Here is a 14580-nt window from a genome sequence, read left to right on the forward strand (position 1 = left end):
AAATAAGAAAAAATGCAAAAAAAAACGTAAAAATAAAAAAAGATATATTTGCATTATTAAAGCGTGTATGTGTATATATTTATGTAATAAAAATAATTTTTGTTAAATTTAGATCAATTTAATTAGACTTAGTTACTATAAAAATTTAGATGTATAACTGGACTGTTTTTAGAAACCTATTTATTACCAATGTTTATATTTATTATTATTTTTAGTATGGATCTTATTTTTAATTTAAAGCTAATAATATTTTGTGGCTAATTTTTTTTGTTATGGAAGTAAAAGTGGTGATATACTTTAACATGGTAATTTTTGGTGTTTTTCAAAACTGTGGAAGTACACAAATCCCTGGCACCGATTTCTGTACTTAAAATTTTTTAATTTTTTTTTAACACAAATCCCTGGCACCGATTTGTGTACCAACACAAATCCCTGACACCGATTTGTATACGTACACAAATCCCTGGCACCGATTTGTGTACCTTTCACAAATTCCTGGCACCGATTTGTGTACCTCTCACAAATCCCTGGCACCGATTTCTGCTTCTCTAGTTAAACGATCCCACATTTAAGTATAACACTCCAATAATCCACATTTAAGAAAAATACCAGTACCACTCCAATATTAAAAATAAAAAATTCATATTTTGTGGCTCAAAAAATATTAGTATTTATTTGGACTTTGGATCATAAGGACAGATGTAGGTTCGTGAGTTGGTGGCGTTGCCGACTTAAGACAAGTTCTAAGAAAGTGATTGGTGACGTCATTTCTGGCTCTTGTGCTTCAACGTCTTCTGGGATTATTAGACCTGCTGTTATTATCTTTGACCATAATATTAATTTTGACTAACCAAATTCTCCGTGGTTACAAAGTTAACACGTAAAAGAAGAATTAACGTTAAAACCACTAACATTACTAACAACCCTGAATCCCTGATTACATAATAAGTTATTATTATAAATTTTATCCATTTAAATTATAACATGCAAAATATTGGTTTGGACAAGAAATATTTTTGAAAGATTTAGATATTAATAAAAATATGATTGAAAGGTTAAAATGATTAAATTTTTAAATAAACATTTTAAAATTTTAATAAAAGTATTATTTATTTATAAATAATAAATTATTAGATTTTGTTATCCTATGTCCTAAAGATATAAATTAAGTATACGATAAAAAAATATTTTAATATTATTTATTATTTCTATATGTTGAAAGCGTAAAATAAATTTACTTTTAAATAACATTAAAACATTTTTTTATGATATACTTACGGTATAGAATAGCAAAATTTTAAATTATTTTTGCATTTAATCAATAAATTATAAATTTACTCTAAATTTTGGTGAGAATTTAGATAATTATTTAAAAGATCCATGCAAAATATTAGAATAAAATTCAATGTCTAAACTCTTTTTAATTTTTTAAAGTTTTTGTCATTTACAAAAAAAATTATAAAAACAAAAAAATTAATGTAAAATTATAAAATCTTAAAGATAAAAAATATTTTTTTTCCAATTATACTATCAACCAGTCGCACAAAAATTTCATCTTTAAAATGTTTTAAAAAATATATAGTTAATATTAAATTTGTATCATATTATAAAATCTTTTAAACTATTTTTTATTATTTTAATCCTTTAAAAATTATTTTTTCAATGAATAAATAAATAAATTTACGGAACTATACTCCGTAGTTTTCTGGTTATCACTATTGTGACTGCGTGAGCATGGAAAAGCAAATAGGAAAAGATGGAGTCAACTTTTCAGAAACATGGAAAAAAAAAAATGAGATCTTTGACTGAATACGCGTATCATTTTCAATAATTTTATTAATGATTTACGAATTATGAACTATGCATACGCGTTCAACTTTTAATCCTTAATTACCATTCCCCAACGGCCCAACCAACACTTCTTAATCACTAAGCATAAGATCCACCATTCACCCAAAAACCCTTGAATCCCATTTTAATTTTTCAAGCTCCACATAACATACACGATCCTGTTTCCCATCTTTTGATGGAAAAACGCTTCCTTTTTGAATTTTAACGATCGGTGTTTCTTTTGTGTTAGTGGAGGGTTCTCAATTGCGTAGTTATTCGAAGTTGCTGACTTTAGAATTGGGCCAAAAATGGGGTCAATTTGAAAGTTTCAAATTCATACTATTCATGGTCTCAACTTTGAAACACGATTGTTAGATGGCAATGGTTATATGAGCATGCATATAGGGAAAAGTTCCTATCTTTCATTCTTTCCCGGATTAGTTGGTGATATGCATGAATTTACATGAAGGGGTTGTTGATATTATCCTAGGGTAGCAATATTTACAGTTGTTGAAGATTTGAAGTTGTTGCATAGATTAGATTAGCTTATTGTCGCTGCTTCAATAATGGGTTGCATAACTTCCAAGAGTTCTGCAGCTGTTGATGACAGTAGGGAAGGTATGAAAAGGAAATTGGCATCATCATCATCATCAAGCAAAAGGGTATCATCAAATATCAGTGTTCCAAGGCTGAATTCTTCTAGAAGAGTTGAGGATAACAAGGTTTTGGATGGTGTTGAGTTAAAGAATAAAATAGAGAAGCATGAATTGAGTGGTGTGGTTGATCATCATCATCATAATTATCATCATGGAATTGGAAGAGTTCCAAAGGCTTCACAGGGAGAGCAAGTTGCAGCAGGGTGGCCCACATGGCTTTCTTCTGTTGCTGGTGAAGCTATCAGAGGGTGGATACCTAGGAGTGCTAATACTTTTGAGAAGTTCTATAAAGTAAGGCTCTAATTTTGTATGACTATGTGCTCTACTGCTCTCACATCTCAATTACTAATTACTTAATACATGCTTTGCTTAATTTACTATTGGGAAATTTTAACTTCAATTAGTATCTACAGTTTTCCTTATTTAAAGAGGGTTACTAGATTAATTACATTTTCATTTCTGGTAATTGTGTGTCTTATGGTGTGTGAATGAACCCATGTAGAGTATACTGAAGATTTGAAGGGAATTAAATTTCAGAAGATAACTAACTTCATTGATACTTTACATGCGCACAAATCATGTTTTTACATTTGAAGCATACATGGCAATAAATGTGGCTGCTAGCTGGTATACACTTATTTAGATGACTGGATTTTGTGTGTAATTCATTTTGCATTGTTTTCTATACTTGAGTGTTTTATAAAATGGAGCTAATACTGCATCATTCCATTATTTTTATTATGGTTAATAAAGGGAAGGGGGGAGAGTGGGGGGAAGCAAGAAAAAGAATGCAAGTTAAGACGATTTAACTGTCCTTTTATTGTTCTGTGTGTGAACTTGTTAATTTGATGATGCTTTATCGTTGATACATTCCTCACTTGCACTTTCTAAATGATTGATGTGATGGTATCATATGGTGCAGATTGGCCAAGGAACTTATAGTACTGTATATAAAGCACGTGACATAACTCAACAAAAGATTGTTGCCCTGAAGAGAGTACGTTTTGATAATCTCGATCCTGAGAGTGTCAAGTTTATGGCAAGGGAAATCCTCATTCTGCGCAGGCTTGACCATCCAAATGTAATAAAGTTGGAGGGTTTGATAACAGCGCCAACATCTCGCAGCTTGTACCTTGTTTTTGAATATATGGAACATGATCTTACTGGACTTGCAGCAAATCCTGCCATTAAGTTTTCTGAACCACAGGTACCAATTACTAAAATTTTTCACAAGTCTTTACCTAATAGTTTAAGCTTTTGCAGTGTCTGGTTATCAATAATTATGCATATTCCTATCAGATATAATGATAGAAGCATTTTGTTATTTGATATTAACCTTTTTATTGTGTAACTCGTTAGTCTGATAGTCTAACTTATCTAAGTAATTTTCCTTTTTATTTCAGGTTAAATGCTACATGAAGCAGCTCCTTAGTGGATTAGATCATTGTCATGGTCATGGTGTCCTCCACCGTGACATAAAGGGCTCAAATCTTCTCATTGACAATAACGGCATCTTAAAGATTGCAGATTTTGGCTTGGCAAATTTTTTAGATCCCCATCATAATGTTCCATTGACCAGCCGTGTTGTAACTCTATGGTATAGACCCCCAGAACTTTTGCTTGGAGCATCTCATTATGGAGTTGCAGTGGATTTGTGGAGCACTGGTTGCATACTTGGAGAATTATATTCTGGCAGGCCCATATTGCCTGGAAAAACAGAGGTATGATTTTTCAGAATCTCGTGCACAATTTTGAATTGATATTTTACATTAGCTTAATTTTAGTTCCTTGTAGGTTGAGCAATTGCATAAGATTTTTAAACTTTGCGGATCACCATCCGAGGACTACTGGTGTAAATTGCGGTTGCCACATTCAACGGTATTCAGGCCTCCGCACCATTATAGGCGATGTATTACAGACACATTTAAGGAATGCCCATCTGCTGCCGTGAGGCTTATAGAGACCCTACTTTCTGTTGATCCTACAAATCGAGGAACAGCAGCCGATGCTCTAAAGAGTGATGTAAGTGGATTTATGTTTTCAGCAAGTGCAGTTAATATGGTTTAAATTGATTTTGATTTTCATCTATCTGTAATGCGTTTTGTGAGATTCATAGACTATGTTCTCTGCATACTGTGTGTAAGATAGCGCTATATCTCTCATGTAATACTGTATTACAAGATATTGAAGGAACCTTTTCCTTTCTAAGACTCTTTGGAGGCAGTAATTCTCCATTTTGATATTTACCCCCTTTTATCGGCAGTTCTTTAAATTGGAACCCCTTGCTTGTGATCCATCAAGTTTACCAAAATATCCTCCTAGCAAAGAGATTGACTCTAAAATCTTGGATGAGGCAACAAGAAGGTACCTGCTATAAGATTATCATTATTCTCTTTTTAAGTAGAACAAAGACAAATTGAGATGCATTTTCTATTAACTGTAAGTGGAAAATTATATTCCATCATTAGAACATAAACTATCATTCGGAAATAAATTATAGCCTATGAGATATTCAACATGAACAAAAGCAACATCATATGTCAATCAAATACATATAACACAAAGAAATATGCATATCATTGGTGTTTGAAGTCTGGAAAAAATAGTAATATGTTTCCTCTTAAAGCTTTTTAGCAATTCAATCAACTGCAGCTTTTGTTTCTTGGCCTATGTCGACTTTGTATTGTGCATGACATGATTCATCATTTGTTCATATATGGGAGCTATACTTGTTAGCTAGTAATATTGTTGATATACATTTTTGTTTATCATCTTAGGCAAGGAGCTGCTGGGGGAAAGCAGCAAAAATCTGGATGGAGAGTCAGACAGGATAACGAACAACATTCTTTTGTCCAATCAAAAGGCAATGTTAACTCCCGCAAGTCGGTGCAGGTAATTCAAACAAGCTTCATCATTTCTCCTTGTTACGTTTCCTAGTTGAAATCAATTTTTATGACCTGCCTCTGTTGAATACATCCAGTTATAGGATTTCTCATGATTGTTCTTCATAGGATGATAATGGCAAGTGAAAATTATGTTTTGAGAGTTCCAATTTAATTGCTTGCTTTGCTAAGTATAAACAGATACAATGAGACACTATGCTATGTATATACTCTTCAAATTAGAAGAACTAGTTCAAATATGCCAAAAGGGAGGAAAAATGTCTATTTATTCTTTTTCCTTTTGCCCTCTCAACTGCAAAATATTCTTTCAATTTTCATCTCGATATATGACAAGTTTATTGGATGCAGCAAGGGCAACATTGTTCAAGCTCAAAGAGCCAGAGTGGATTGTTAAACTCTCACGGCGAAGCAGTGTCTGGATATTTAGTGTTTCCACATAACCAGTCAAATGACACTAAAGAAATGGAAAATGACTTCTCTGGACCTCTTTATCGGAGGCCTTCACATTCAGGTCCATTAGTTCCGGTCTTTGCCTGGGAAAAGGCTAGAAACGAAGTTGGTGACCAGATTTCTGGATCAAACAAAGCCAATCTTTCAAAAGTGTCTGGTTTAGTGGCATCTAGGACTGTGTTGTCTCAGGATCAAGAACAAAAGCCAGTTCCCTTGAAGTCGAAGAAAACAAGTCAACTACAACAATCTTTTGTTTCGACTAATGGTGGTTCAGGAACAAGGAGGAGGCATGATAGGTCTCGCTTGTCTCAGAGAATCGATATCAGTCAACTTCAAGAAGGAAAAATCCCCACTGAAAATTTAATTCAGGTTAGTTTTTTAGATTTCTCTTCTGTCTTATGGGGTGTGTTCTGTTTGGACCAAATTGGCTGTACAATTGAGTACTTTCTGAAAGTTAAAATATCTAGGTTTTACTTCACAAACTAAAATAAACACTAGACAAAATAATTTGGTTACAGTTACTTTTTCGTACAAGTCTTTTTCCTTTGGTAAGAACTCATTTTACTAATTCCCATCTTTGGTAAGAACTCATTTTACTAATTTTTATCTTTGGTAAGAACTCATTTTTTTTATTATATCCTTGTATCATAAAAAATGCCAATATTTGTCGTTATTTTCTATAAATTTGCTTTTGATCCTGTGGTTTTGCTGAACAATAATGTCACTATTTCAGGATGGACGTGAGTCCATGGGAAACAAAATGTATCTCTCTGGTCCATTGGTGGTTTCATCAAACAATGTAGATCAGATCCTCAAAGAACATGATAGAAAGATCCAAGAATATTCAAGGCGATTAAGAAATGATAGGTCCAAAGGTGACAAGATTCATGCAAAGTGAAAGTTAGATGATTAGTCATTAGTCAATCACATACTTCATTTCTGTTTATATATAATTATTACGCATCCTACATTCAACACAAGAATCATTAACATGCATTAGGTACATTTAAAGGTGAGATTGTGATGTTTATATGTACTTCAAATTATTCAACCGTCCATCTCACCTTTAGGTTTACCTAGTGTATGATAAATTGAATTCAATTTTATGCATAGTAGCATTCTCCTTTAATGGCAATATTATTTATCTCTAAACATTGCAGAATCTGAAAAAGTATGTTCAAGCAAGCACATTTTGTAATTATATAAACAATAATGTAAGTTGTGGCATTTTATAAAAAGAATTTGATTTGAATATTCCTTCCCTTCTTCTAAGTCAATGAACAATAAGGATTGGCAAATGAATAATAGAAAAAGCTACTTTTATAAATAGTACTTAATAAAGAGTCCTCCTTTGGAGGTTATCTAATCACATGCATTGAGACACTTCTAAAGACGGCCACAACTTTGAACCTAAACTTTATCTGCCTTCTAGAATGGCACTGTTGTCACTTGTATGTTGTATCATAGAACTAGAACTGAACATCATAGAACTAGAACTGAACATCCTTACCTCATCCATGGTTGGATAATCATTATGTGGAAAGGTACACTCACTTCTAGACCACATTGCTGCTGATTTTATTTTTGCAAGTAAACCCATCTCTGCACTTTCTTCATTAGACTCAACACCTTCCATTTCCCCCTCCAGCATTTTCACAACTTGCCTCATCATTGGTCTCATATTAGGGTCTGAATTTGAACAAAGCAAACCCAAATGAAGCAATTTCTCAGCTTCCTCAATAGAGTATCCCCCTTTAGCCTTTAACCTCTCATCTACAGCACTGTGCAACTGATCAGCCACTGATAGGGACATCAACCATTCAAGTAACCCTGGCTTGTGTTCTTCAATAGGCCTTCTGCCACAAAGCACTTCCAATGCCAAAATTCCGAAACCATACACATCAGATTGAGTTGATACCCTTCCTGTTCTAATTACTTCAGGAGCTATGTATCCTACTGTCCCTAATACTCTAGTTGTCGCGGCGACTTCTCCTTGATGATTGTGCATTCGTGCCAATCCAAAATCTCCCAACCTAGCATTCATGTCCTTGTCCAGTAGAACATTGCTCGCTTTGATGTCCCTGTGCAAGACCTTAACTTCCCAACCCTCATGCAGGTAAAGAATCCCTGCAGCCACATCTTTCAAAACCTCAATCCTCTCTTTCCACCCTAGCATCATTCTCTCTTCGCACTCGAAGATTCTTTGGTCTAAACTTCCATTGTTCATGAAGTCGTAAACAAGAATCAAGTTTCCCTTCTCTTTCTTGCACCAGCCTTTCAACCCCACCAAATTTTTATGCCTCATTCTTCCTAGACTTGAGAGCTCAGCCAAGAACTCTCTCATCCCTTCTCCTTCTTGAGGGATTCTCTTCACTGCAACTTCTTCACCTTGCAAGATCCCTTTATATACCTTCCCGTTCGCTCCATTACCAACAACATTCTGTTCAGAGAACCCCCTTGTTGCTGCATCAATCTCATGGAAGAAAATCAACAACACAAACCCAGCACCAATAATTGTAGTAATGAAGACTCCAACAATTATAGCTCCTGATCCAGAAAACCACTTTTTATGAAAGACAAATGAAGGCAAATTATCAGTGACTAAAGCATCACCAATTGAAAAATTTGAATTGCTAAAACTCCAAGCAAGTATTTTAGTACTATCTATTGCCCTCCCTGTTGAAGCACTGAAACCAACATACATTTCTTCCACAAGAACCTCAGAAAGATTAACATTCGAACTGATTAGAGGCACTCTAGGCCGCGTTTCTCCTGCCTTAGCCATAGTAATGTTTAACTGTGAGTGGTTGAACTCAATCCATACTTGATAATTCTCCCCACTGCTTATCTTCAACACCTTGAATTCCTTATCATCCTTCCCACCCCAATAGCCTGCTTCATGTGCAACCGAGGAAACGAGCGAGTTTATGTCAACACCAACATGGTTGTCATTTATGTCTTGAAATACTTCTCCATTTCTAATAGTGTCAAACTCAACTCCAAGAACATGGTTCTGTGGATTGCCTTCGTTGCTGAGATTGAAGAGACCAAGATACTGACTTGAGGTTGTGCCATTTAGACCTCTTGATGGTGTGAACAAGAAAGCAAAACCAGGGCCAGCATCAAAGTTTTTGAAGGGGGCAAGAGAGAATATAAAGGAGGTTGCAAAGGGGAGAAGGGTGGACGAGTTGGCTCGTTTGGTTCGTATTCTGTGAGGGTAAAAAGCACGGCCAATGGTGAAGAAACTCTGGTTTGTAAGAGTGAGAATGGAGGACTGAATACTGGCATTTCCAAATAAGGTGATATTTTTGTTGCTGAAGTTTGTGTTGTAGACAAATTCAGTGGCTGAAGCTGAGCTCAAAGTGGTTAAAGTGTGAAGAATTAGAACGAGGTATAGTAGAGACATTATGAAAAAACTTTTCCAAACTGAAACAGGTTGATGCATATGATTTATGTCTTATGAATCCTCCAAAAGAGTGTAGAGCAGCAAAGATATATCAAGTATCGTATCTAATACTTCGAAAAGTATTTGCTGACACATTCAAGTCTTTGCAGGTCAATCCTCATCAATTCACCACAGAAGTCGTTGCATAAATTAAATTGTCTTTTGGCAATTTGGCATGCACGTGAAGTACTCATCTTTAGGTATACTTGGCATTCAAATGTAATACAATTTATCAAGATTTTAGACATTATTTACCTATGATGAAGGTAGCTATTCCATCAGAGAAAGTGATATGAATATCTTGCGGAGTCATTAAGCTAAGTATGCCAAGTTTCTAGAGGGTAACCTAGCTAATTTGAGCAATTAATGGTGTGTTTGCTTTGCGTTTTCATTTTCTGTTTTCATTTTCAGTGTTTTCTATTTTCAAAATTTTGTGAAGGAAAAAGTGAAAACAGTCCTGTTTTCACTTTTCTTCACAAAATCCAAAAAACAGAAAACACTAAAAATAAAAACAGAAAATGAAAATAAAACCAAACGCACCCTAAATAGTCCAAAAAAAAAAACGAATTTGGGTTGGTCGAGTGATTAGCACACTCGTTTGCTTAAACAAGTGTTAGAGAGTTCAAATTTCGCTATATACATGCAGCAAATTCTTAAATGAAATTCAGATTTGTAACACATTAATCTTTGATCTACTAAGTTGAGGATACCGTGGGAAAAAAAAAGCCAAAAAAGGCTCAGCTTCTGTACTTATGTCTCTTTTTCATCTCAACATATTAGCAGATTGTTGTTATTTATTTACTGCACGCAGTTAGTTAGCTTTATTTAGAGAGGAATCTCTCCCATTAGATTAGGGGTTTGTTAGTTTGATAGCTAGTTTGTTAGTTTGTTAGACTGATGTGTATGTATATATATTCCACATAAAGCTAATAGAGAGGCAGCAGAAAATCATTTTTTCAGTATCAATTTTGGTTCCAACATGGTATCAGAAGAATTTCTCATACTTCTCTGCGTTCTTCTCTGATCTTCCTCCCTCTTTCTCGAACCTTCTTTTCCCCTTTCACTTTCCCTCTCTTCTCGAACCTTCTTCTATTTCTTCTCTTCTCCCTTCTCTCCAACCTTCATTTTTCTTTCTGCAATGGCGGCGATTGATGAAGCCGATCCTTTTCTGCTCCATTCCTCCGATCAACCGAACCTTGCCTTGGTCTCGCAAGTGCTCACCGGTGACAATTATCCTTCATGGAAGAGATCGATGGAAATGGCGCTCAATGGCAAAAACAAACTTGGATTTGTTGACGGCACGATTCCGCCGCCTGAGGAAGGTGCGTCTCACTCTTCCAAGCTCCGCTGGCGTCGTCTGAACGACATCGTCAGCACCTGGATTCTCAACTCTGTCTCCAAGGAGATCGCATCGAGCTTGATCTTTGCTGGTTCTGCTCATGAGATTTGGATAGATCTAGGTCACCGATTTCAGCAAAAGAACGGTCCTCGAATCTATGAACTGCGAAAAGAGTTAATCAATCTGAAACAGGATTCTCTCTCTGTCTCTCAGTTTTTTACTAAGCTAAAGTGTGTGTGGGAGGAATTATACCATTTTCGACCTTCAGTACGCTGTAATTGTGGTGGTGCTCGTGAATTTTTAGCTCATGCTGATGAGGAATATGTTCTTGTCTTCTTGATGGGGTTGAATGATGTGTACCATCAAGTTCGGAGCCAAATTCTCTTGATGAAGCCTTTGCCTAGCATCTCTGAAGTTTTCTCGCTAATCGTTCAAGAAGAGTGGCAACGAGGACTGACTCTTGCTCCTCCAACAAGCAATGAGATGCAACTGGCTTTTGCTGTGAAGAACACACACTTTAACTCCAAGATCCGTCCAGGGAAGAAAGATAAGCCTCTCTGTGATCCGTCCAGGGAAGAAAGATAAGCCGCTCTGTACTCACTGCGGTTTACTCGGCCACACCAAGGATAAATGCTACAAGTTACATGGTTATCCACCTAATTACAAGAAGCAAAGTCCAGCCACAGTTCGGGTCAATCATGTGGACACAAGTCAGGACATTCCTCTTCAGCTCACTTCTCAACAGTATCAACAATTAATATCACTCCTATCTACACAAGTCCCATCCACAATGCCCCCTATTATCACTACTGAAGCTTCAAGCGCAGGGGAAGGTAAACTTTTCTCTGCTGCTTTAATTTCTGCACTTGGAGTTAAATCATGGATCTTAGATTCTGGCGCTACTTGTCATGTGACCTGTACTTTGGACAATTTCAAACCTTCAATTTGGTTTGCAAATAAATTTGTGGTTCTCCTTGATCATACTCGCATACCTGTGCTTGCTTCTGGTTCTGTTTCATTATCTCAAACCCTCACACTCACTGAAGTTTTGTATGTGCCTTCATTCAAAATTAACCTGATTTCAGTGAGTTCCTTATTGTTAAAGCAGCACCTTTATATTCTCCTTTCTGATGTTGGCTTTGTGATTCAGGACCACCTGAACTCCAAGATGATTGGGAAAGGTGAATTGAAACACGGATTGTATGTTTACACACACACACCAGCTGTCAATGTTAATGCACCTACATGTAATAGTGCAGATTGTGCCAATACGTTAGCCATTTCTGATTCTTGTAATGCAATAAGTGCAAAATTGTGGCACCATAGATTAGGCCACCTTTCTTTTCTTGTTTTGCAACATTTGCCCTTGAATTGTAATTCTTCATCTTCTAATAAAAATTTCCTTTGTGACATATGCCCTTTGTCCAAGCAAAAACGGTTGCCATTCGTTTCCAACAATAATCAGGAGTCCGAATGCTTCTCATTGATACACTGCGGCACTTGGGGTCCTTATCATGTTGCTACGCATTTGGGGGAGCGATATTTTCTCACTTTGGTAGATGATCATAGTCGATATACCTGGATTTATTTGTTGAAAGCCAAATCTGATGCTACGACCATCATTAAAGAATTTTTTGCCATGGTTCACACTCAGTTTGGCGCTGTGATTAAGAAGATTCGGTCTGACAATGCACCTGAGTTAGCTCTTACTGATTTCTTAAAATCAAAAGGTTCTCTTCACCAATACAGTTGTGTTGAGCGACCACAACAAAATTCGGTGGTGGAACGGAAGCATCAACACCTTTTGAATGTAGCAAGGAGTTTGTATTATCAATCCGGTGTCCCACTTTATTTCTGGGGTGAATGTATTGCTACTGCAGCCTTTTTGATCAATAGATCTCCCTCTTCTACTCTTGGCTGGAAGTCCCCTTATCAATTACTTTACAATAAGGCACCCGCATATGAAGACTTGAAGGTGTTCGGATGCCTTGCCTATGCTTCGACTTTACCTTCCTCTAGGAACAAGTTCTCACCTAGAGCCATTCCAGCAGTTTTTCTTGGCTACCCACGAGGTTACAAAGGGTACAAACTCTATGATCTCAAGAATAGGAAGTTCTTTATTTCAAGGGATGTGATTTTTCATGAATTGAATTTTCCCTTCAAGCTTGGCAACACTTATTCTTCCTTACCTGATCCTTTTGATGATCATGTCCTTCCTAAGCCAAATGAAGTTTCCCTTAATACACCTCAACTTGTTGCTCCAGCTACACCTGTCCCTGTTGTGACACAGCCACGAGCTGAGAACCCACAGCCATTGAGAAGAAGTCAGCGACTCCATAGGGTACCTACCTATCTTACAGACTACCATTGCAACAATGTGGTGAATCCTTTGGCGATGGTGCATTTTTGTTCTTATGAGAGATTGAGTCCAGCATACAAGGATTATTGTATGCAAGTTTCCGATTTTTATGAACCCCAATTTTATCACCAAGCTGCCAAGTATCCTCAATGGCAACAAGCTATGGCTGAGGAATTACAAGCTATGGAGAATAACTGTACATGGGAGGTAGTTTCGCTTCCGATCGGAAAACATTGTATTAGTTGTCGATGGGTATATAAGGTGAAGCGCAAGCAAGATGGGTCAGTTGATAGATGCAAGGCTCGTTTGGTTGCTAGAGGAAACACTCAACAAGCTGGTGTAGACTATAAGGAGACTTTTTCACCGGTTGCCAAACTCACCACTGTTCGTTTACTCCTTGCTGTTGCTGCTGTGAAGAATTGGAAATTGTTGCAGCTAGACATTAATAATGCCTTCTTGAATGGTGATCTTGATGAGGAGGTGTATATGCAACTACCTCAGGGATATGCCAGCAAGGGGGAGCAGGGGGAGAAGCTTGTATGCAAACTAAACAGGTCAATTTATGGCTTGAGACAGGCTTCGAGGCAATGGTTTACCAAGTTCTCCACTGCTTTACTTGGTGCTGGTTTCACTCAATCCAAATCAGATTATTCTCTATTTCATAAAGGAACAGGTGATTCACTTGTTATGGTGCTTGTATATGTCGACGACATCATTGTTGCTAGTAAACTTGGTGATATGGTTGCCCAAACTCAGCAAACTTTGCAGGGTCTTTTCAAACTCAAGGTGCTTGGCCCCTTAAAGTACTTCCTTGGATTGGAGATAGCAAAATCTGAGGAAGGCATTTGTTTGTCTCAACGAAATTACACGCTATCTTTGCTTGAAGACACTGGTTTTTTGGATTGTAAACCTGCCTCTGTACCCTTGGATCCAAACATAAAACTTACTGCCACTGACGGGGATTTGCTCGAGGATGCGGGGCAATATAGGAGGATGATTGGCAGGTTGCTTTACCTCACTATTTCAAGACCGGATATTTGCTTTGCTGTGAACAAGCTGAGCCAATACATGTCTTCTCCTCGCACTACCCATTTGGATGCTGTCTATCATGTTTTGAGGTATTTAAAGGCTGCACCTGGACAGGGCTTGCTCTTTTCGGTTTCTTCCCCTTTATCGATCAAGGCATATGGGGATGCTGATTGGGAAGCTGTACCGAAACCAGACGATCTACTACCGGCTATTGCGTCTTCCTTGGCGATTCTCTAATCTCATGGAAGTCGAAGAAACAAGACACCGTTTCGAGGTCCACGGCTGAGGCAGAGTATCGAGCACTTGCCAATGTCACGGCTGAAGTTGTATGGATTATGCGGCTGCTTCAGGACTTTGAGATACAAGTTAATCTGCCCTTCATTTTCTGTGACAGCAAAGCTGCAATCCACATTGCAGAGAATCCCACCTTCCATGAGCGTACCAAACATATCGAAATGGATTGTCATTTTGCTCGAGAACGTGTACAGGACGGTACCGTGAAGTTGGTGCATGTGAAGTCAGGACATCAGCTTGCTGATGTTTTAACAAAAGCTGTACAGCCTACCTTG

The 14580-nt window shown here is 37.0% G+C and overlaps 2 protein-coding genes across 2 annotated transcripts; one reads left to right on the forward strand and one right to left on the reverse strand.

Annotated features, from left to right (window-relative positions):
- The first annotated feature begins 1864 nt into the window (after nt 1-1864).
- LOC107462148 (probable serine/threonine-protein kinase At1g54610) lies at nt 1865-7091 on the forward strand. The gene is made up of 8 exons (XM_016080716.3): nt 1865-2777; nt 3409-3693; nt 3890-4207; nt 4281-4508; nt 4750-4850; nt 5264-5378; nt 5738-6208; nt 6573-7091. Exons 1-8 carry the CDS (start codon nt 2397-2399, stop codon nt 6735-6737), a joined length of 2064 nt encoding a protein of 687 aa, XP_015936202.1. The 5' UTR covers nt 1865-2396; the 3' UTR covers nt 6738-7091.
- A 121-nt stretch (nt 7092-7212) lies between these two features.
- Nucleotides 7213-9585, reverse strand: LOC107462120 (probable L-type lectin-domain containing receptor kinase VII.2). The gene has a single exon (XM_016080686.3). The coding sequence runs from the start codon at nt 9282-9284 to the stop codon at nt 7257-7259; it is 2028 nt and encodes a 675-aa protein (XP_015936172.2). The 5' UTR covers nt 9285-9585; the 3' UTR covers nt 7213-7256.
- Between the last annotated feature and the right edge of the window lie 4995 nt (nt 9586-14580).

Source organism: Arachis duranensis, chromosome 8 (assembly GCF_000817695.3).
Source record: "Arachis duranensis cultivar V14167 chromosome 8, aradu.V14167.gnm2.J7QH, whole genome shotgun sequence".
NCBI classification, from domain to species: Eukaryota; Viridiplantae; Streptophyta; class Magnoliopsida; order Fabales; family Fabaceae; genus Arachis; species Arachis duranensis.

Excerpts from the sequence above, each read along its gene's own strand:
- LOC107462148 (XM_016080716.3), top strand. The coding sequence starts at position 2,397 with ATGGGTTGCATAACTTCCAAGAGTTCTGCAGCTGTTGATGACAGTAGG. Across the intron at positions 4,851-5,263 it reads TTGGATGAGGCAACAAGAAG|GCAAGGAGCTGCTGGGGGAA; the intron begins GTACCTGCTATA and ends TTATCATCTTAG. Across the intron at positions 6,209-6,572 it reads CCACTGAAAATTTAATTCAG|GATGGACGTGAGTCCATGGG; the intron begins GTTAGTTTTTTA and ends TCACTATTTCAG.
- LOC107462120 (XM_016080686.3), bottom strand. The coding sequence starts at position 9,284 with ATGCATCAACCTGTTTCAGTTTGGAAAAGTTTTTTCATAATGTCTCTA.